This window comes from Melozone crissalis, unplaced genomic scaffold (genome assembly GCF_028551555.1).
Source record: "Melozone crissalis strain CALT ecotype California unplaced genomic scaffold, PUWL_Pcris_2 ptg000002l_1, whole genome shotgun sequence".
Classification (NCBI taxonomy): Eukaryota; Metazoa; Chordata; class Aves; order Passeriformes; family Passerellidae; genus Melozone; species Melozone crissalis.
The window spans coordinates 27,633,921-27,658,685 of NW_026535780.1; the positions used below are offsets into that span (position 1 = coordinate 27,633,921).

The following is a 24,765-nucleotide window of genomic DNA, read 5'->3' on the forward strand; positions in this document are numbered from 1 at the left end:
TAGTTACAAGAATAACAACCAGTAACAGGTTGTTCTTTTCTGCTGTAGGTGATTGCCTTAATAGCTCAGCCACTGATGTACAACAGGGTTTTCCCCTTTGTTTTAGATTTTAATACATTAATCTTACTGGGGCCTTTTTTTTTATACTGCATCTTGTAATACTGCAGGATTTTTTATCCTCCAAAGCACATGCAGTCTGCCCACACCACTTCTCTGCTTTTGATTTGTGTACTGCTAAATCAATTAAAATGCTGACTAGTATTTAATCAAGAATGAGTCCCTATAAACTCCCACTCCATGCCTTTCCCACTGACAACCATTAACTGGGTGTAGAACATACAACACAACAGTTTACAGTTTTACAATTAAAGTGAAAAGGGACCAGGAAAGCTCCTGTTCTAGATGGTATGTCTGCCCTAGATGGGTTTTACTCTCTGCAGCTCAATAGAACACTAAGTAATTTGACTTGTTTTCTCTGTAGTTTCTATTCCTTTTTTGAAATGTAGCTACAAAGGAACAGCATTTATTGTACTAGAAAAAAATTGAGTAGAAATTTCTGTAGGAAATTTCATGTGGTTTGTTTGTAGAGGAGTTTTTCCTATCCTAGCTATGGCAGACTGATACATGCTGGGTGAGTGGTGTGGAATTCAAAAAAGTTATGTTCTGAAGTTGCTGCTACAATCAGGTTTTTTTTAGAAATGTCAGATAACACAAATCAATAGACCAAGGTCACAAACTACCAAGGAAGGGAAGAATCCCACAGGAAACACTCTATAGAATGCCAGGTCTTAGGGGTCTTTCTTCTATCATTCCTTCCTATATTTCAATTAAGTCTTGGTGCAAGAGATCAGAACGTTCCGATTACTAGACAGTTCCAACACTCCAAACTAGATACACATTTTTCCTACAAAATACAGAACTTGCTTTAAGGGGTGCTTGGGTAACTGAACTGTATCCTCACATCCATGTTTGTTTGAATCTACCTGTTGGTGGTTCTACACTATTATGATCTTCAACACATTGTTAATGCATAGGATCTTAACCTCCTAGGTGAAAGATGAGAGAGAATGGAAAAGACAGAAGGGAAAGAGGACAAGAGAAACTTGTCCATAGTTTACACCTGAGCATTTTTCCCCTTTGAAAGTAAAAATTTGTTCACTCATTTGTTGATCAGAACTCCTCCACTAATTGTTAGTTTCTGTGTTGTGAGTGGTTTAGGCTCTGTGTCAATTGTAACCCATTCAGGATCACCTTCTCCCACAGCACTGGGGTTTCTTTGCCAGCCTCACTGTGCTAACCTTTATCCCAGCCTTATTTCAGAGGACAACCTTTTGTGTTCAGTCCTTCTCAGGTTGTGCATTGCAAAGAAAACACTGAGCCCAGGGTTTCTGGTCAGTCCTTTTCATCTGCCCAGGTTTTATTTACCTTTTGTTTCTGATGCAACTATGTGGATTCAGGTGAGTGGAAAAATAGGGAAAATGCTAAACATTTAGCATAAACATGCTTTATGCTAAACAGTAATTATTAATGTATCTATAGATATCCTTATTTTGTAGTAGATACAAATGACAAACATGTCATCCTCAGAGTAACAGGGATTTGGTCAGTCCACAGCTTATTCTCCGGCTGGGTATCTTGAGTGTTACACTGGAATACAAAATGTTTCTCTTGAAATTTCTCCTTGGGTTGATGAGTTCAGAACTGTTCTGATGGTTGTTCTAGAGTCAGGAAAAGGTTGTCATGAGACATGTCTAAGCACAACTCTGTGCGACATAAAAAGCATCTTTTTTCTTCCAGTGGACATATTTAAAAGCCCCAAACTGCAGGTTTATCCAGCATCATCAAAACAAAGTGATATTAGGATTGAAGAGTCCTGTTTAACAAGCGTCAGGCAGAGTTACACTGATGCTGCCCAGAGCACAGGATGTGCACAAGCAGGATGTTTCCAAGACAAGCATTTTTCACTGTCATGTAACAGGAAGGCTGAAGGAGCTCTGTAATTGGCTGAGTTCTCAAATGTAATTCTGCTTAGCTGGATAAATCAGCCTGATGTGTACGCTATTCTTACTTAAGAAAATGAGAATTTTTTACATGAAGCCTTTCTGCAACAGAACAGTGCTCGACACTGAAATTAAAATTCAGGAAAGCTAGTGATGTTCTAACTCAACTGGCAAAGCTTCTCTTTGTCCCTTTATACCCTTAACCTCCTCCTGACACTGAGAAAAATGGTTTTCAGTGTAATTCTCTTGTGTATAACCCAGATCTTCACTGTTTTCCTGCCCCTATGTGTATGACTTGTGCCTTTTCTGTCTCATTAAGCACATCAGAACATCTAACCCAGGCTGGAATTCTGGTATGGCTTGCAAATATCACAAACTGGAAAGCAGGGCAGCATGGCTCTGGAGAAAGAGGAAGCATGGACGTGGGAGTGCTGAACTTGGAGTAATAATTTCAGTCCTCTGAAGTCCCTGCTAGCCAGAGCTGAACCCTTTGGCTTTGGGAGACAGGGACCTCGCCTGTCACATGCATCACCTGTCAGGAAGAGATCACTCCCCACAATGCAGAAACCCTCAGCATGGGTCTTCCTTCTAGCAGAGGCTGATCAAAGCACTGGCCTAATAAATAGGATTCTGAGATCAACTCTCAGCAGTGGCCAAGTCTCATCTATTTTAAGGGAAGTTAAAGGTTCTGCACCTTAACCCTTTGCTAAGCCTTCAAAAGCAGTGCTCCAACCTGTTTTCCTGGTTTTCAACACAATCTTCATGGAGACCTTTCCCCTTTTTAGCCCTTTCAAGCTCTTCATGGAAACCCTAAAGGCTTGCTGATTCATACTCAGCACTTCTTTGACTTGAGGATCACCAGAATGCCAAATAAAGTTTGTCCCCACTTTGTATCTGAAGAAAGGTATTCTATTTCCCTCTGCTGTGCAAACAAGGAACCTGAGGAAGAAAGCAATTACATGATTCACCCTAATTGCAAAGTCTGTTGGTGCAATCCTAGGGTTACTGCTGACCCCCTTGACTTGTCAGCAGGCTAAAATTAGATGATTTGCTGATCCAGTGAGACTTTTGCCTGTACAATACAGGAACTTTTTCTTGGGATATCTCAACTGGATTTCAAGTAGTTTTAAATATCCTTGCTTATAAATTATTTGCTGCTTCTAGATTTGTGATATTCCTTTCTTCTAAAAGTCAAATTGAACACACTAGGATGCTTTCATGTTTCATGGAGAAACAGGTCTCTGTTTTCCCAATCACATGTGGATTAATGATTTTTCATTGAGAAGAAACCACAGCTACCACAGCTGTTTTATGGAAACGCTGAGGATGACTATGAAACACTGGTTGGTTGGTTGGATGGTTGGTTGGATGGTTGGTTGGCAGTTAACGTGGGTTTGTCAAGCATTGTTCATCCAGCAAGCATCTACTGGGAGAAGGTCGTACATTGAGCTTTCAAGATCTCATTATTGCTTTGCATTGTCTGAAAAATCAATAGATGGATGGATGGATGGATGGATGGATGGATAGATAGATAGATAGACAGATAGATAGATAGATAGATAGATAGATAGATAGATAGATAGATAGATAGAGCAAGGTTAGGAAGCAGCTGCTACATGTGGCAAAACAACCGGATCCCTCCTCCCAGATTTCCTGTGGCTCTTTCTAGGCATTTCTGGTGACCAGGTTATGGGGTGGATTCTTTGTGGTGTGATGGAGTCTCCCTTTCCCCCTCATTCTGCAGGATAAATACACCTGTTACACGGACAAGCAGAGGCAATAGGCAAGAGCTCTACCCTATTACAGCAGCTGCTTTGTGCATTTAGAAGAAGTCTTGCCCTGAGAAGTTTATTTTTTTGTGCGTGGATGTGCATTAGGAATTTAGAAATCTTGCAGCACAGCTTGTGGGATAATTGTAAACTTAACAAAAACATCAGGAGCTTCCTCTTAGATTTCAATTTGTTAAGGAGATAATAATTTGCATTGGAAAAAACAGATGAGAAAACTGTCTCACTCTGTGTAATCTTTTGACTAAGATTCAGTGAGATGTTTGTGTGCCTATAGAGACATTGCTGCTGCTTAGGTGTACAAAAGCAGCCCAAAAAATGTGTTTCTCGTAGAGATAACTGCAGAGAATGACCGGTCATATTTGACTTAGTTATTCCTACCTAGATGGGCCATTAAAAATTAATTTAAGAATGCAGCAAAATTAATGTGCAAAGTAATGGATGATGAAAGAGCATTAAACAATTAAAAATTCAGCTCAACTTTGCTGTGACTTAACCTGAGAAACAGAATGTGCAAATAATTGCTTTCATCTATTTTTGCTGTCAGCATGCTGTAGTTCACTAGGGGCATCCTCTGTGAAACCAGTTTCACATCTGAGTCTAGAAAACCACGCAAAGAACATCTCAACTCATTCACTTTTCAAATGACGTGCGTTACACAAGACTCACGATTATCCAAAGGTCACAGGACAAGATCTCTTCTCTCAACAAAGAGGCTTCTATGCTCTGCTCTGGTGTAGCAGCTGTTGACTCAGATTTCAGTTTATTCAGACACAATATGTGCTCTAGACAGATTCTCAGGCTACATAAATTAGTGTCTCAACTTGTTATCATTTTCCCCCATCATTTTTTCTCTCCTATTGTCTTCTTTATAAAATTTAGTCCTTTGTGTTCAACCAAAGGACTAAAGTGACACCAAGTGTCTGCTACAATACAATAAGATCTGTTCTCACGTTAGTGCTGTTACAAACCTTTTCCAGAACTACTTGGTTCACACAGGGGGATTTTTTTTTCCTAGCTCAGTAAACTGAGTTGACTAAAATATTTTGCTGACTGCCTGCAAAGCATTGGGAGCTGAAGGTTTTAACCTGAGAAGTGCAAGGTGGTATCTCCAACCTATGTTTATCTATGAACTTCTGAAACTGCATTACAGCTGTAAGAGGGTGTCAGTTCAGATGGAATTTCCTGTGCCAAATAAACCCTCTCCTTGGTAAAGCTACCTTTTGAGATCCAAATCCTCAATAAATCAAAGTGATTACTTTCACACATGAACATCAACAGCCTCAAAACCAGCGCTGCAATACCTGCCTGTAGCATGCCCCACATGCTCCCCAAACCCAAAGCAGCACTGACATTACCTCACAATGACTGACGTGCTCTGAACCCTCACAGGGTCTGGGAGACAGGCTTGACTGAGAAATCCCTCTTGCAGTTCAGTGTCCTCAATGTGTTCCAATGACACCCAGCTTGCAGCTGGTCACTGCAAGGCACAATTCACTGACCCAGTATTAAACTTTTTCAAAATGAGTATTTTTAACAGACTTAAACCTTTGAGGTTGGTCCAGAGCAGGGAACAAATCTGGGTGCCAAGGTGGCCATAGACAGGGGAAGAGAACAAAAAAGAAGCCAGAGAAGCAGCCAAGAAGGTGGGTTAGTATTTAAAAGAGCATTTTAGCTCTGAACATGTGGGGATTTGTGACAGGAATGAGAGGAGTGGGAGGGTTTCACCCCTGGTGTTTGAGCAGCACTTGCAGGCAGGCCTTTTCCTCCAGCATGAGCAGTAAGACTGAAATCAGGTCCTGTGAGAAAACTGCAGCTTTCCAGCCTGCTGGAGTTTCTTGCTGTATGCTGAACCCAGAGCTCCTCCTGGAGGTCTGCAAAGTCCCAGCCCTGGCGCTGATGGACTCACCACTGCTGCTGGGCAGCAAAGCAGCCACACCAGGCGCTCCAACACCCCATAGACACACAGGGTACAGACAATAGGTGGCTATGGGGTAATACAACAACCCTACACATGCCTATGCACCTGCAGTCCCAGCTGAGCTTAGTTTGTTCAGCAGCTGCACCAAAGTACCTTTAGAAAGCTGAGTACAGAAGTAAAGCTAAGATATAAAGCTGGATATATTTATAAATTAAATGTACCTTAACACTCCCTTTACTCCTAAAGTACAAGTTTAATTTTTTTGAGTAAAGGATGCTAAACTCAGGGTAGAGTTGGGGTATCCATGTAAATCCTGTTTGAACCCACAAAACACTCCTTGCCCCATAAGACTTACATGGTGAAAGCTGATGTCACAGCAATGGGAATGGGAGGCACTGACACCACTTCCATGGGAGCAGACCACCAGCTCAGACAACAGGTATTTAATCCAATACCACCTATTTGATTAAATTTAGCTCAAACCACACATCCTCAACTTGCCTTTCAATCCTAGGAGAGCTGGATGCCTGCCCTTTGAGAAAGCCAGCTGAGGGGTACCTACACTGCCCTGCTGCCCTAAACACAGCCTGGGCAGCAGCGGCTGCTGGGACAGCACAGGCTGGAAGGGGCTGCCTAAGTGTCAAGCCCAAACTCCCCAAGATGGTATTTGCCCAAAGTTTATCTTGGTAAAGAGGAATTTGACAGTCAGCTGTAGTAAACAGCAACCAGGGAATTATCAGAAGACTTCTAGCTGCAGGGGGAAAAGTCAGCCAGCATACACACAAGCGAAACAGGAAAACACAAGTGTAGTGTGCAGGAGAGGAGGGAGCAGGGCAGCACAGGGGCTCTGTGACCCTGCCAGACACAATCTTAGGTATACAAGGTTGTTCAGAAATTTCTAGGCACATATTAGCATTTCATAACTACATTATCTAATTTGATCTGTAGATATTGATCCCAAGAATGTAGTGGTGACCAAGTAATCACATGCTGATAACAAAATGAACCATTTAAACTATGATCAAGATCACATAAAGCAGCTATACTTTTCCTACACAATATACACCTGACTCAACAGTGCTATGAAGGTCCCCCTCTGCAATGGGGACAGATGTGAGAAAATATGACAGCTACCTGAAATTATACTACTTGTAATTCTTAAGATGTGCTGCTAAATAATTTTTGAGACTAAATTTTTCTCCTTATGTTTCTAAAAAAAATGACATAATTAAAACAATATAAGCTCTACATCATGAAAGACAGTGAGATTTTCCAAATATTCCCCCTGCACACTCATCCTGTTCTTCCACCACCCACAACTGTGGACACGGACAGCAGTGCTCATACCATAGCACTTCTTTGGCATTTTGTGACAAAGCCCTAGGACTCACAAAGAGGAAAAGAGAAGCTGCCCAAGCAATTGAAACTTTTCCACACCAGATAATGAATGGTGGTCCTAAATCACTGCTCCAGCATTTCATACACACATGAATATGTGTGTGTATATTAAAGGTGAGACACTACACACACACACACACTTTAAAGAGATTCTAATAAGGTGAATGCCTTTTGTATTTGTCTTCATCCTTGCCTATCATATTTTTTTCTTTTTCATTTTTAAAAGACCTGATCATTCTTCCTTTCAAGTAAGGCCTGGAAAGTGAAAATCACTTATTTCTGAAACAATGATGAGATCTTCAGGTCAGAGGGGAGGAGAGGGAGGTATATATTTGGATATATTAAATTAAAATAATTTCTTGCAACACCATGGTTAAATGTGAAGGAATGCAGCCCAAACACCACAGCTTACACTGGGGTGGGGTTTTTAGTTGGATGTTTTTTAAACCAAATCAACTTCAAAGAATTCTTGAACTGTAACTGCCTGCTGAAAGATTAATACATCAAAAAAATGTTTCAGAATATTCTCATATCCTTTAAAATAGCACTATATCCTAATGACAATATAAGGAGGGTACTTGCAATTTTGCATGATAGGAAAAGAAATTTAATAAAATCATGTAACACAAACATGACACCAAAATATTTATTTACAGTGTGTATATATATACATACATGAATTATATTTACTTTTTCTCCTTTTTTAAAGTTATCCAGGTTAAAAATGTCTAAGCTTGTTAGGAGAAAAGAAACAATCTCAGAACAAATAAGCAACAAGAAAGGAAGTCAGTTATAGTACACCATCTGCTGCACAGTCCTCCTGTAAAATATGTTCCAGTTAATAGGGTACATTTACAATAACACATTGACACTATTCACTCTCAACTGCTTACATACTAAACAAATACCATCTTGGCATGAAGAGAGGCATATGTTCAAATAAGAAAGAGCCATTTGTCCCACTGTTGTCTGAATTCACACAGGAAAGAGCCACTCCCTCAGCTGAATTAAATCCCTACAACCCTTTTCCCTTGAAGAAAACTGGTGTAAAAAAATATATGGCAACAAACACTCCAGTTACAGAGATCCAGGGTGCATTTTCCTTTCTGTACATCACTACAGTGTTTGTGAGCATAATTTCACCAACCTCACAGCCTGGCCTGTGAACTGGTACATGAGTCTGTCTTTCAGGACTATACACAAGCTTTCAGAGCAGCTCATCTGAATATTCAGTCTCATTTCTTCACGTTTCAAAAGCTTTGTTTTTAAAGTGCTTGGTCTGAACATTAATAAGCTGAACACACCTGAAGCTTCTTCAGGATCAGCAATGGGCCAAAACATTGCTGGTGGTCAGCAGTCAAATGCTGGTTTGCAAAGGAGAAGATCTCTACAGGATGATTTTGTCTCCACTGAGGGGTGCTCACATGGAAAGTTCTTATTCAAAAACAGCAGGCCTACATTTTCCAAAGCAGACTGAAAGTCACTTTAGTTCCAAAATGGAAGCTTAGAGACCCATTAGACTGTAGAGCACTTTGAATATGCCAAGTGCTACCTACATAAGAGCTAAGCATTGTTAAACTACTAATTCAAACAAGAACAGAGGCTGGGAGCCAGCTTTTCCAAACTAACTATGGGACTGTGTTGGCTTGGCCTCATATTTAGAAATGCCAGAAGTGTCCACATGCACACTGCCAGCCTTGCACAGTCACATCCCCAGCGTGTGCTAAAATGTTCTGTACACAATTCAGAGACCTGCATAAACTGCACACCTTGAACACAGGATTCAAGCCAGAAGAGTTGGCAAATAGATTTCTAATAACTTTGAATATTTGCTATTTTACTAAATATTCCTGCTTTCAGGTAGCATCTCATGCTGAATTTCAGCAAGCATTAAAACCAAGTAGCACTTTGTTAGTATTTGGTTTCCTACTCCTTGAGAGTTCAAAATTTATTTTTAAATTTAAGGCAGCAGTGTCTTTCTTTTTTTTTTTTCATTTTATTTTGTATTTAAAACAAAAATTAAGTAATTCCAGATTTCCTCTACTCTCAACGAAATGGGACAATTTTCTTGGTACTTCCAAATTTTAGGACAGAATAAACACAACCTGTTTTATCCAGTAAGAAAATTATCTGAAGTGGCAAGGCTTGATTCAGCTCTCATACAGATACAATCCAAAAGCAATTCCTCCACAGAGAATGAAAGTCCTGAAAAATTCAATCTCTCCACAGGGTTTATACATCTTGGGCTTCATCCATGGGGCTCAACTTGAAAGGCTCTGAGCAGATCATGTCTAGAAACATTTGCTTATACTTAACCTAAAATCCACTAAGCTGAAGGTTAATGAAGCGTGCAGGAGAAGGAGTCAGTCTTCTGTTGCTAAAGATCTACAGAAACCAAGTCCACCACTATTCCCCAGGTGGTTCAGTCATCACTAAATTTAAATTAATTTGAAAGCAAGAAACCTAGATGAAGGACTCTGCTTCCTGCACCCCTAGGAACTCCACACTGTTCTATGATTTCCTTGCGATTGACAGCAGGCTACTAGCACACAGTTTAAGACTTATTTAATACTTTGTTAATACAAAGCAGCCTATTTAATTTTTGGGCTGTATTTGAACAGCCATCTCTCCATATATGTAGTAGTTTAGCACTTAAGAGTGGCATTTTTTCCTTAGGCTAAAACACTGTCAGCTGGACAGTAACACACCAACTTTACAAGTAAGCCAGAATCAGCTTTTAACCAGGGTTTAAAAAGGCCCTGCAAATACAACACACTGATAATATTTCCATTCACAAACTGAGTAAGAGAAAAGAACCAGATGCTCAGAAATTAAAGCTATTTTGAAATTGTGTAACTAAAAATGTGTTGTTAATTTTCCTTTCCTCGATCACTGTAATTCTGTAACCTAGTCAGAAATAGTCCAAAATAAATTCAAGTTGACCTATAGAAGTGCATGGGACATTTAGGCCAGTTAAAACAAAATAAATAACACATTCCACTTCAATAAGCCTACAGAAGAGCTTCCTCTTAGTATCTAGGACACCCTAAGTTGCTCCAGGCAGACTGTTTGAATCTTCATGTCCAAATGAATAGTTATTAGTTCTTGGGCTCAAAGAACTTGCAAGTGAGGACACGTACTAAGCTGTTTTGCTAATATTTAAATAGTCTGAACCAAAAAACCCTCTAGTTATAGAGCCCTGATGATTTACTTAACTTTCTCATTTCAAAAATGAATCCAGCTTTGAGCATAAGTGAGGCACATGGGTTTTACAAACCAAGAGATATGGTAAGATAGTGCCTATTAAAAACTGATACTAATAATAAAACAAATCTCTTGACGAGGCTGAAAAAAAATTATGCCTGAAGGTTTAGGCAACTATTTAATTCTGGTTTTTAAGCTAATTTTGTAATTTAGCAGTAACATGAGTCTCGGCAAGATGTGCCATAAAAAACCCCAGCCTGTATGAAATGCAACCACCATCAGTATGGTTGTAGAACAGCAGTACAGCTCCTTACATTCTGCACTGTAATGTTTGGTGTTATAGAAAGACCATGCTCTTATGAAGCCCAGGCAGCCAGTTTCTTCATTTCATCTTCATCCTCTGCTCTTTTCCTGGTTGATGCTGCAGATAAAGAGACAATAACCATAAACTAATGTAACAATCAGAACCATTCTATCTGTTAGCATGAGGACCTGCATAGTGCTTTTCTGTTTGAAGATCTCAGACCAATTTACTGAGTAGCAAGCTGAACATAAGTAATGCAGGAATGAAGCTCATAAGAGATGTGACTATTTTGCCCCATCATTATTTGGTATAGAGCCCTAAAGTTCACAATATAGGTCTGATGTCACTCCTACTGAAAGACACAGAAAAAGTATTTAATTTCTAAAGGCTATCACAGCCAGAAAATGTCCCCAGGAATGTTGTTAGTTCTCTCACCACCATGTAAACAAGAAAAGTGACCTATCCTGGCCAGCTGCACACTCTGCTACATTTCCAAATAGTGCTGAGAGGTTCTGCACGTGCAAGTCTCTGGATGAACTCACTCCATTTTAATGGGTGGGGTCATTTATTAAATGGAGAAAGACATTCCTGAACTTGCTTTGCTCAGGTGACATCAGTTAACTGCTGTGGTCACTACAACAACAATTCCCAGCTCTGTATCAGGTCCTACACACACTTTGTACCCAAATCTCCTACCCCACATCATCTGCATTCACTACACTAAAACCTCACCCAAACTGTCTTCATTTGCTGACCTGCAAACCTCAAGAGCCAAGGTTCAGCCTCAGGCTGCCTCCTCCATTTGTGGGCTGTGCACATCAGGACTGGCATCTCTCCACCCACCAGTGAACACTGTTGGTGGGTCCAACACCTTCCTGTGCACCTTAGAGCAGCCAGCTGGCTCCCACCTGAGGCAGCCATGGGGCCAGGAGCCGCTGTCTCGAGGGGAACTGCAACTACCACCTTCAGGGACTGGGGTGGGAGAAGCACTTGGGGGACCACAGCTTCAGTCCCTCTTCTGCAAGAGTCACAGGTTCACTGTGTGACTGGGGAAGGTCACTATGCCTTGCTTCATTGCAGTTTCCTCATCTTCAAAATCAACATGCATGTCCAATTAGAAGCGTTATAAATCCATCAACTGGTCTGACTTTGCTGTTGCTGTGTAACAGTAAGCATGAAACATAGGCCAGTTTTTCACAGCCTTGAACTATATAATTGTAACCAGCTCATCCTGCCTAAAGCAGCCATACAGATGGATGTAGAAAATTAAAATAGTGAGAAGCACATGGAGATGGTCTGGGTTTAATAAAAATGTCAACTGGCACAGCTGGATCTGGATCCAGAAGACAATGTATGAACAAATCATAAATGGCCAGACTGAATTTTCACTGTTTTTCTAAATCCCTTTTTTTTTTACTAGCTGTTCTGCAGCTGAATTCAATAGATGAGGCCACAGTCTCAGCTCGAACATTTTAAACTGCTTCTCAGGATCTAAGTGTCATCTGCCAAAACACATATCATAGTATCTGAGTTGAGCTGGTCTGGGTAACCTATTCTGTAGCAGAAACCATAAGCCACCTGTGTCACATGTGTGCTGTCCTTACCAACAAGTATTTATATTCTTTTACTAATGTCAGTACACAGCAAGTCTTTCAACTGACAGTGAAAAGTGTAGTAAAAGTTGACTGCCTCTGGCTGAATTCAAAATGAACACAGACGAACTACAGAAAAATAAAACTACAGCTTAATACCAGGAATAAGCCTGTTCAGTACAAAGAAAGCAAAGGAATGAACATATGCCTTTAAAAATGTACTTCCTGATGCCTCCTTCATTTCTAATTAAAATTCCAGTGGAAAATATCAAACCACTACCCTGCAAAGCTGGATCTTTATGACATAAACATTTGGAATCTAGGTCAGACTCTAAGTGAAAGAGACTAAGGATTTAATTGCCAAAAAGAAGCAAAAAAAGGCACATTCCTCAATGATCTTACTACACTTCAGCAGGAGACACATCAGTATATTTGCAAGGTCAAGTTCCCCAAGTTTGTCACCCCAAATCTACAGAGAACTTGGTCCTAAATGCTTTCACAGAGCAAAATGGAATCCCATTCTGCTTTTTCTGTTAAGCAGATACAAAAATAGGAAAAGGAATTTATAACATTTGAAAAGTTATAACAGAGTTAAATACATATCTGAAACCCTCTCTTCCTCTCCCCTTTCTCCCAGCATGGCTTAATCATGAGAAATGTAAAATGGCAAGCAGGCACTTTACCAGGGTGAGAAGGCAGCGATGTGGACGGAACACTTGGCAACCTGACATCTCTCATTCCCTTGTTCAGTTCTTCTTGCTCCAGTTCTTCTAATTCTGCCATCAACTCATCCTAAATTCAAGGAAAACATTACTTACAAATTCTGACAGTGATTACACATAAGGGCACATTAAACCACCATGAAGCAAAGTACTACTGAAAAAACAGTTTACACCTGAAAGAACATATCAAGAAACAGTATATTAAATGTGCAGTTTTTACGAAGTATGGGCAATTAAGTAAACCTTAATTGAACACTGAAAACAGGACAATGAAAGTTAGAAACAGGACAAGGAATAAACTTAAATACAAAACTAACAGCAGTGGAGTACATGCCAAAAAGTCAAATACCGGAGTAAAAAGTCTCTCTGTTCTCCTCAGGTTTGTTCCAAATCTAGAGCCTGCACTCTTCAGTGGATTCTAACTTTAATGTGCCATTTCTTGTATTTTAAAAGGCAAACACCTTCCACTGGTTATAAGGCAGACTGTCATTAAACATTATGCCTCAGCCCTATCATGTAAGTCCAGGATTATATGTGATTTCAAAGCAGCACTGGAACCAAAACTGTCCTCCCGGGTCCTGTTATTCACTCTTGAAGCACGCAGCACTCGTGGGCTTTTAGGTGCAGAGACTGATTTGGACAGTGATCTAATCCACTTGTACAATGCTAAAAATAAAAAGCCTGTATGCTTTTTTAAAAAGCAAGGAACTTATTCCTCAGCTGAAGTTTCCCAAAGAAAGGAAGCTAAATGCTACATATATATGGAGAAACAGACCTTTGCCACGTTGATACAATGGTTTAAAAGAAGCAATGGGCAAAAACAACAGGAGAGGGGTGGAGTAAGTGCCAAAAAAAACAGTAAAGTAAGAGCTATTAGATACTGAAATGGGCTTTGCCTATACATTTATACTTGTTTATCACCAATGTAGAAGTTAAAATGATAGTTGCATAGCCACCACAGGACTTTACACCTGCATTTACTTTCTCGTGGTTTTATAATTTAAGGCAAACATACACTGTGCCAACCCAGAGAGAAGGAACTCTAATGATTCTGTGCCTGCCTGGAGCAGGAGAATTCACATGCTTCCATGGTCTCCTTACAGCCACGGCACATATGCGAAGAGAAAATGCATCCAAATGCAAGGAAAAAAACATCCTTAAAAAAATGAAATTAAATATTACCCTTCAACACTAACCAGCTTATATCCCAGCAATTAAGTCATTGATTCTAGCACTCTTAAGGTGCAGTAGCCTGCAAACCAGGTTTCCTTGTTACTGCCAAGTGCTCTAAGTATTACACTCCTACCAAAAGCTGGTACAAGGATGCTCCAAGTGACAGAGGCTTATTTCCCAAACAGGAACAATGGACATCAGCTTCAAATGGTATCCCTTAGGAACTTCCATGTCAATCTACAACATGCTTACTAAGCCTAGACTCCAAAAAGTTAAGCACTGTTGAAAAGTAAGACACTGTACAGCTGTTTGGGGTGGGAGGATGCTTTTCAAGTGTTTGAAGCTCAGGCTAAATCCCATTCCTTGTACCAGTAATGCCTAAATGTTTCTTGGAAAGTCTATTTACTTCAAAGGGGAAATACAGGAAAACAGGTAATGGGAACAAAATACAAAGAATCATTATAATTTTTAACAAATTAGAGCTGTTGAATGAAACTTCCTCTTCCTCCCAGTCAAGCAAATATGTGCAATATAGCATTTATTTTTTCCTTTGTTGTCCATTTGGGAACATAGGAACAAATTTGTTGGGAATACAGGGAATGGTTTGAGTATTCAGGACATTCTTCAAATGATTCTTAGTGCTTGGCCATTTTGAAACAAAATTGAAAAACAAAACAAAAGTGGTTGTGATACTGAGCTTGACACCCATCTCTGCAGATTACAAGAATTTTGAGTAACCTTGACCCTTGAGTCCTCAACTATGGCTGGATCAGAAATAAATTATATCCTGTTTAGATGTACAAAATCAAATCTGGGAGCACAGGATGAAAGCTACTGCAAAAAATTTTGAGAAGGTCCTAAATGCCTTGGGGGGGGTTTCAGGAGAAAAGATCTTCAGAATGAAGCCTTATTGCCTTCAACAGGTATTACTTCTACCTATCAGAGCTACTTCTGTGCTCTGGGCAACAGGTAAAAGAACCTGCATCTCAAAGCACTAAAAATGACCTTAAAAAAATGGTCCAAACATTCAGAATTATGACCAGCAGTCTGTCCATGACATAGGGACATGCACTCAAGTCAAATGGATGCCTATTTGGAGCAACAGAAAATTATATGTTTCAGTGTCCACTAGGAGTAGTACAAATTACATGTTTTAGTGACCTTCTTCTGGGGCTCAAATGAGAACAATAACTACAGGAATGCAGTTAAAAGGCTTTTCTTAAAATTTATACAAAAATAAATTTTTTTTTTCTATTTTTACATTTACAGATTTTTATTTAGTACATTATATGTCTTATATATAATTATTTTATTTAACTTTTATATTTATAAAAAATTATATATAATTTATTTTATATGTAATTATTTTATTTAACTTTTATATTTATAATAAAATTATACAATTGTCCTAGTTAGGTAAGCTAGAACCAAGGAATTCCACATCCATACTTCTTGAGAAACAAAGCACTGCACAGCAGAAAAACTATGGAGTTAAAACTCACAGGTCTGAAGTACTAACCTCATCAAACTCATCACCAAAGGTGGCTCGGTTTGAGATAGCATCTGAAATTTCCTGGGCAACATCTTGCTGTTCAGTGATATCTTGCATCAAATCATCGATTTTGTTCAAATCCCTGGCAAGGTAACATGGAAACATTTTTTAAAAGATGTATCATTCAAATCCTACAAAATACACTCACTTGAACAGACCCTGTTTTCTTTATATGCCCATGACTCTACAAACAGCAGAATTCACAAGGAATAATTTTCCTCAGCCACACCCAGTCCAGCTACTTCCATGTTGGGATTACAACAGAGGTAAAACTGCAGCAGAGTGTGTCTCTCCCTCTCTGTGCTCCTCACACCTCTGCCAGCCAGTCACAGCCCATGGGCAGATCCCCCAGGTCAGCATCTTTACAGGCCTTTTGGTACTTGAAGGGGCTTTATAAGAAAGATGGGGATAAACATTTACATGGCTTCTTGTGAAGGGCAGAGGGTAACAGCTTTAATCCAACAGAGGGGCAATTTAGATTTGATTGAAGGAAGAAGCTTTTTACAATGAGGGTGGCGAAGCACCAGCACAGGTTGCCCAGAAATGCTGGACACCTCATCACTAGAAACATCCAAGGTCAGGTTGGATGGACTCTGAGCAACCTGATCTAGCTGAAGATGTTCCTCTTCACTGCAGGGTGTTTGGACAGGAATATCTTTAAATGTCTCTTTGAAGCCATCTATTCTATGATTTTATGGATCTTTTTTGATGTTAAGTTTTCACCAGAACTAGGGAGAATTTAACAGAATTGTACCCCATTTAAAGGTTTCCCTTTATTGTTAACTTCGTTATTGTTTCAGTTCCTGTTTATTTCTCCCAGAACAACCCTTCTGATTTAACTGTTTATTCAGGCAGAAAAACACCCCTTGAAACAATATAGGACAAACAAAAAAAAAAGAAAAAAAAATAATTTTTTGGGGGGGCGTGGTGGGGAAAAGGGGTGCATTTAATTAGTACTTTGAGTCCCACAGTCCAGCTTATGGATTCTGAGGAAAAGTGTCCACATAGTTTCTATGACTAGATTTTCTTCTAGACAAACCAAGGGCAGAGGCCACTCTCCACTGCCAAGACAGACTGAAAAAAACAGATCTCACTCGTTAAGTGAACTTCCTTCTAGATTTACTGTTAGGAAAAGATATTTTTCTGCCAAATATAACACTGTAGCACTAACAGCATTCCTGACATTCAATGCCTGAACTAAAAATGAAGTCAAAATTATCTAACTTGATACAACAGTCTGTAGCAATGGAATAATTTGAAAGTGGTTAGTAAGTTCAACTTGGAAGCTACTAGAAAACACTTACATATTTTCATGTACTTTTTTCATAGCTTGAGCAGCATAACCCATATTCTTGAGCACTTCTGTGTTGGTGTGGGAATTTTCCAATGCCTCTCTCTGGAACTCAATGGTCGAAAGTGTCCCATCAATTTGATTCAACTGTTTCTCATACCTCTTTTTTCTCTTCAGTGCTTGTAAGGCAGCTGGAATGGGAAGAGGCAAAGTGCATTGTGTGTTTTCATAGCAAATACAAGGACAAGTAGTTCAGCACCAAGCTGACACCTGCAGAATTTATAATTCTCACCCTCCTACCTTACTATGAGGCAGACAAACTTTGACCACACCAGGTGGGCAGCCTGTTAATCACCAACAGGCTGTTGCATGAATATGCTGGAAAGCCTCTTTTAGATTAACTCCTTTTAGCACCACAAGGAAAAGCAGCTTCTTCCTCCACTGTGGGAGATCTTGAACTCCATCCTGTGCACACAGGCAAAGCAGGGAAGATGGGAAGGAAAAAGAAAAACATCAGAGAGAAGTCAGAAGGGAGGAAGCAGAAGAGAGAATAAAAGAATAAGCTGCAAAATGTAAGTAAAACCTAAGGAAGACAGTGTAAGAAGATCTGCCATGAAAACCACAACTCCAACGGTGCTTTGTAAACTTTGTCTCTGCAGCAGTAACTGTGAAGTGCAACAGAGGGTCCAAATGGCCCAGCTAGGCAGAAGGGTTAGATCAGAGGAGGATTTGCATTTCTCCAGCTTTTAGCTCATCTATATCTTAACAGTCACTTAGGAACGTGATCTTTAAACCTTAGAATTTAAAAACACTAAGAACTTTGTAGACATGGGCACAGTCAAATCCAGCTACAGCCCATTATCTTTGTATATTGTTGAGATTAGTCTTTTATATTCACCAAGTTATGAGCTGTGTACTCTGCCCAGAGTCAATCATTACCAGAATAAATGCACGTGACAAGAGTGAGGAGAAAAGAACTTTCTCTTGGCCTCAGGGTGTGGAACACACACAGTTTTGCCACAAGCATTTCCTGATGACAGTCCTTTCCAAACTACCCATGTGCCAGGCTAAAAATCCCACCAACCAAAACAAGAGACTGAGTTAACCCGTTGTTTGGCTTTCAATGCTATTAGCACACCCATTCTTTCCCTTGTCTCCTACATTTAATTTTTTTAACAGATTCAGAGCCTGCCTGCCCCAGCAGCACTGCAACCCCCCAAACTCAACCAACAGCAGCAGCTACTGTTCCAATCCTGTATTTTATGCCCATGTGTAATAACACTGACCCTTGTCACTGGGGTACACAACTTTTCAAATGAAATTAGGATTCCCCCAAGGAGGGCACAAATATTTATGAATAGTAACAGCACACTAAAGAAGTTAATGCTTTATTGACAAATGCTTGAATCAACATGATCAATATTGCTCATCACGAGCTGCTCAAGGACAGGCATTCACACAGGCTAAGATGCCTTCCACCACCTGCAGTGAGATGTTTCAGGACAGCAAAGCACAATCCCAACAGATTAATCACAGCACTTAAATCCAAGATTTTCCCAGGTTTTGGGGGATGGTTCAAAGATCATGCATATTCTGAAGAAGTTGCACAAATACCAAATTATGTAATGCACATGGCAAATGTAACAATTGTAAAATTCTCACTGGCAATTCTAAAATACTTAATTTTTATTTAATCCCAAACAATGCTTACCTACTTATAATTTCCTTACTTAATTATGCTTAGTGTTGGGAGAGTTAAGACACCAGCCACTTCCTTAGCTTCCATTGGATCAACTGTAACCCTGGATTCTTAGGTTAGGAAGACAGAGGCTCCAGACAAATGTAACAGTCTGAAAGTCTGCATAACACCAGCTGGGCCAGAGAGGACTCTGAGGACCTGTGGACACTGAGGAGCACTCAGGTGGAGCAGGCATCTACCATGGGGCAGTCTTTCTAGTCAGTGCTCCTCAGAAATGGGACTCTGCAATGGTGCTGTTATTATTGGCTGCTCACAGAGAAAATGGATTTCCTCAGTCACACACAAAGCAGTTTTCAAAATCCTGAAGATCATCTAATTAAACCACACCCAAATCAAGAAAACACAGGAGAAGCTACACTCTCTGCTATTTCAGCTATTCATAAGCAGCTTTTCCTAATTATTGTGGTGCAAGATATTATCTTCATTCTCTTTGGTTTTACCAGTGACTTACAGAATAAAGCAGTCCATAGGAAATAAATTCATTCTCCTTCCTTATCAACCAAAGCAGTGTAAATTCTCATACCACACTATATGATTTTCATGATGTGTGTTAAATGAGTGCCCTTTATTGCAGAGTATTTTGCTACAGCAGCTCCTATCACTAATTTATGAGAATTTCCTTGTTATTTGAAATCTATTTTCCTATGTTTTACAAAGTACCTAGAATTTTTAGTGCTTTTCTACTGCATATTAGAAGCATTTTAAAACTTGTGTGCAAGTTTTACAGAATTGAAATGCTTCTGTTTTATAATGCTACCACATTCCAATTACAAAACTGGAGAATAATGTATCTATTAAAATATAATGAAATTGAGTAAAGAACACAAACTCACTTCACTGAAGGTCTAAGAATGGCACTGAAAAATGGTGTTCCCCATTCCAAAGATCTCAAAGAAGGAAGACAGCCTGGAGAGGATGAGTTTGAGCAGAGGTAGAGTCTGAGGAAGCAAGTGTAATTAACACCAATTCATTCAGGAAGAGGTGGAGGGCTTCTCCAGGAAAAAAAAACCACAAAAGCAGACTCATACACTTTTTGTGTTCCAAAAAAGCCAATTCAATTCCTGAATTTTTTAATGTCAGCACCTGGCTGGGCTTTAGCACATTTCCTGAACTGAATCCAGTAAGCAGGATACAGCTCACAGATTAGGAACCACTGGTTTTAATACGAGTTTTTATTTTATAGTCAAGGTGTCTGGAACAAAAGGAGACTATGATATCAGTTTAAGTTTGCATATTAATGAACTCCTTTTATTAACATACAGAAGGGTGCTTTTCCAATAACGCTACAATGCTAACACTTTATTAAGGAAGCAGAAATGACAAGCCGGGCAATAAGTATCCTGGCTACAATGAATACCCAAATTTCAAAAGGAAAAACAGAAATAATGGTATAGGAGGAGTTGTGCACCCTCCTCATGGTTTCATGCCAGATCAGACTGAAAAGCAACAGTGCAGTAATACCACCTTTACCTGTCAAGCACACCACCAACACCCATCCGTACAGAAAGCACCAACAATCTTCTGAAGCAGAAATAAAACAATTGTCTAATAATCCTTATAATTCCCATGAGAAAACTACTGAAGTAGGAAAAGAATAATTCTTCTGAAGATGTAACACCACTGTGAAAATACCAGGTATCACTCTTGGATACAGTACACACATCTCCACCTCAGGGCTGCAAGGGATTCATGGACTGCAGCTTCTGATCTCCCTCACTCCAGGGACAACCAAAGGCAATGCTGCTGAGGCCATAAAAATCATAGGACCCTAATTAGGCTCATTATCAGCACTCATAGTCCTTAAAGCCTTGTGGAGGAAGCCACAAGCAGTTACAACTGAGGAGCTAAATCAAGAATAATACAGAGCTGGACCAGTTATAAGTATTCCAGTTCATGGCAAGACACTTGAAATGTGATCATGAAGGTCAGAGAACAATCTCTGTAACTCGCAGAGCAGACACACCAAGGGCTTTCCCTTAGGTCCCTGCCAGAACCCTCCTTCCCAGCCTGTCCCACAGCCAGAACCCTCCTTCCCAGCCTGTCCCACAGCCTGCCGTAGGCGTGGCTGTCCTGTCCCCCACAGCACACACCTACCGCACCATTGTTTGGCTTCCACAGCCTCCTGGTCACACCCAGCTCATTCAAAAGGAATGCTACATGGCTGCATCAGCCCTGCCCAGTCCTAACACACAACATATTTAGCAGCATCTACTTGTGAAACCCTCCCTGTTATTCCCACTTTCTTCATAGGTTTTGTCTTCGGTAGTAACTATGTGGTTCTTTATGGATCAGATTTAATTCTATTCCGGATGGTTTATCTTAACTTGATTATTTTTTTAAGGTTTTTAAAATATTTTTAAGGTCTGTGAAACAACGCACATTCATGTGTATGTTATTTTCACAATTACAGGCATGCTCCAGAAAACACACTTCCTTTCAAACAAAGTTTTCAAATATTCAGTATCACTTCCTGTTCTTTAAATTTCCTTTTATGTCCTTTAAAATAATGGATAAGAAAAGCCAGTATATAGATGGAGTTGGCAGCTATGCATTGGCTGAAACTGAGAAACCCCCCAAAAAAGCAGAGCAAGAGATTTTAAAAGTTTGTTCCTGGAATGAAGAGACATTAGAATTCAGTGCTAACAGTGAAAAAAATATTGCTTCTCATGACATAACCTCTTCAGGAGGAATTTCAGCATACAAAAAACCCTGAAGTGGTCTAGCTAATCTCAGATATTAATGGGGAATGCTGGAAATACATCACATCAAAAGTATAGCTAATTTCAGATTAGGTACAGGAACTGCAGAGAGACTTCATAAAGGAAAAGCCAGGAGTATTTCAGTGATGTTTCACATTTATGGCATAGCTAATGCATTACAGCTTTTAAATCAAGTTAAGCCTACTGATGTCACATGAAACCCATTCAAGAGTCATATGAAGTCATGAGAAATTGCTGGTGCTTGAATCTGCTCTCTCTTGTGTTGGTGCAACTGACTCAGACTCGTACACCTAAAAAATCAAGTGAGATCATGCCAATTTGCTAATTTTCTATCCCTAGATACCTCTTGCTCCAGTTGCAGACAGCCCTATTTTAGTTTCCATAGGCTTCTACACAGATGCAACAAAGGAAAAAAAACTACATTAAAATTACCAGTGATGTCCCTCCAAAACACTCAATTGGACAAGGCAATGTAGATTAAAACCTTTATTCTCTCACTTGTATGTATGTTTACATAATGTTACAACAGGTGGTGGTTAGCACAGATTTTCTCTGAGCTATACAGTACTACACACTAGCTAATGTCAATGTAAATCAATAGTAATTAAACTGTAAAGCAATTGGCATATCAGATGAAGATATATTATTGGGAATTTCAGTTCACTGACTATCCTGCTAAATTTAAGCACTTTGGCACAGCAAGGTTATATTTTAAACAATATATGGTTCATATTGTTTCTCCTCTGACTGTACTTAGGTTATCCCATTTTGGTTTTAGAACCATTTTTGGCATGAATAAAAACTGCCCCACTGCCCTTTCAGCCCTGCTCTTGCCTCTTTACTGTTCTTCACTGTAGGTCCCCAAGCAAATGACAAAATCAAAGGCAGTTATTTCCAACCACAATCAGCTCAACACTACAATGTGTAATATGACTCCATGAACAATTTAATAGATAAAAGACTAGGGCAATGGCATATTGAAACAACAATCTTCACATATCAAATGCTGCATGTCTGAAGCAAAAGGCCAACACACACCTGAAACCACCATCAACCAGATGAGCTAAAGATGAAGCAGATCCAACTTTTCCCAACAAATTCTCGTTCCTGTCTGTGCCCCACTCTCTCCTTCCTAGCACTCATGTAGCTACCAGGTCAACTGGATAAGTGGAACTTAAACTATCCTGGCTAAAAAGAATAACCCAGACAAAGAAAAACACAATATTTTACAATATCCAGCTTTCTGAAACACACCCTTCAGGGAGCTCTGCTAAGGGAAAGGAAAGGAGCAGCACAAGGGCAGGAGCGAGGCAGGAAATGCTGCTTCTTTCTGCAAATGTGCCAGCTTATATTTCAGGTTTGGGATGAAATTCCAGAGCAGCATGTCTGGATTTAACCAGGAATTGCTACAGTCACAGGAACCAACCTGTTTGCTTTTACCAGCCCTGCAGCTCAGGCTTTTGCACAATGAATTCAGCCCCAGAAGCCACCTAGTCACTTTGTCCCATAGCAGATTAGCTTCCAGCTGGATCACCTTCCTGAACTAGCTCACTGTGACAGTACAGAGGCGCCAATACCTGGACAAAGGACCAAGAGACACTCCAGCTGAAGCCAGGGGAGTATAAAGTGACAACTGGGACAATTGTAACAGCTCCTATCCTCTCGAGCAGCTGTCTGAGTTAAGCTCTCAACTGACTTTAGTCCCTCGACTGTGGCCCATCTTGACCCACAATTTTAAATCCATTTTAACTAAAAGTTAGTTTAGTTAAACTGCCTCTTGATAATAATTATTAAATGCTAAAGTATTACAAATACATTAGAGGGCTAACCAGGACACCTCTAATACACAGCTCCACATAAGTTCAAAATTACAGGGCATTATTTTTTAAAATACTGATTAACAGAACAAGCAGGCAAAAGACCTACTTTCTTGTTACATCACAAATCTTTACTTCAAAATATTCTTCTTCTATTATTAAGCATTTAAATTAAAATACAGCTCAGGCAAACAGGCCTCCATGCAATTTCAGGAAGTAATTAACTTGTTTCTCTGAGGCCTGTATATGCCCAAGACACTGACTACCATCATGTGCTTCCCAGGGGTGACAACATCAGTATACACAAGAGCCAGGCTTTCTGACCCCTTAGCGTCCTCTCCTTTGTAGCTAACAGTCCCAGAGCACTAGTCACTAATGCTCTAAGCTATCATTCTTTTTTTGGTTGCACATATACTTCTTACATTATTTGGACAAATCAGCAATGGGGATAATGTGCATTGATTTGTGAATATGCAGGAGATCCACACATCCTTCACCTCGTTCACCACCTGCCCAGCCAATGCTGAGCCCCCAGACAGCGATTCCCTCCCGGCTGAGCAGCAGTACTTTGCCCTCCGTGTATCCAACCAGCACCGTGCGGTACAGAGCACGAACAGGAGAATCGCACAGGAAACCACAGACAGTAAATTTGTGAGGAATAACAAATTCCCATCCCGCTATATGAATCCGCAGTTCATTAAACACTAATCGATGCCAAACCACCATCCCGCCTGGCGTGTGGTGATACTTGCTCGGAGCCCAGGGCCGAACCGCACTGCACACCTGCGGTGCCGGGTGACCCGGCCCAGCCGAGTGCTCCCGTACCGAGGGCGCTCCAGCCCCGGGAGGGATTTAACCGCGCGGGGCCCGGCCCGCACTCACCCCGCTTGTTCTTGGTGCCGTGCTGCCGGGCTAGCGCCAGCTCCCGCTCGATCCGCGTCTCCAGGTACTCCTGCTTCTTGCTGAGCATCTCCTCCGTCTCCCGCAGCCGGGCCAGCGCCTCCTGCGGCGAGGGACCCCCGCGGCCCTTGGAGCCGGCCGAGCCGCCCCCCTTGAAGAACTTGGAGATCTTGCTCATGGCGGCGATCCCAGCTCGGCACCCGCCGACGGAAAGGTCCGGCCAGGCCGGTGCTCAGGAGCCTCCCTGCGCAGCACACGCCGTGACAGCGCTTCCTCGGCCCAGGGGCGGCGGCGGTGGCACCGCACCTGGCGGCGGGGCGGGCCCGGGGGCGGCTCCGCGGAGCTGCCGCTGCCCTCAGCCAGCGCCGGGCAGGGCGGCGGGAGGAGCCGGCGAGCTCCGCGGGACAGCCGCAGGGTCCCGGGCCGGACCGGCGCTGCGGAGGCGGCTGAGAGTTTGTGCTTCCCCCCTACTTTTTTCCCGTGTCACAGAATGGCAGAATGCACAGTGGGTCATCTGGTCCAACCTCCCTGCTCACGCAGGGTGATCCTAGAGCACATGGCACAAGACTGCATCCAGGCGGCTCAGTATCTCCTGGGAGACTGCACATCTCTGGGCAGCCTGTTC

The 24,765-nt window shown here is 40.9% G+C and overlaps 1 protein-coding gene across 1 annotated transcript; it reads right to left on the reverse strand.

The window, feature by feature from the left end:
* Positions 1–10,572: 10,572 nt before the first annotated feature.
* On the reverse strand, positions 10,573–24,318 carry CHMP4C (charged multivesicular body protein 4C). The gene is made up of 5 exons (XM_054295813.1): positions 24,123–24,318; positions 16,958–17,135; positions 15,621–15,735; positions 12,890–12,998; positions 10,573–10,731 (listed from the first exon to the last, which is right to left on the reverse strand). Exons 1-5 carry the CDS (start codon positions 24,316–24,318, stop codon positions 10,667–10,669), a joined length of 663 nt encoding a protein of 220 aa, XP_054151788.1. The 3' UTR covers positions 10,573–10,666.
* Positions 24,319–24,765: the final 447 nt, after the last annotated feature.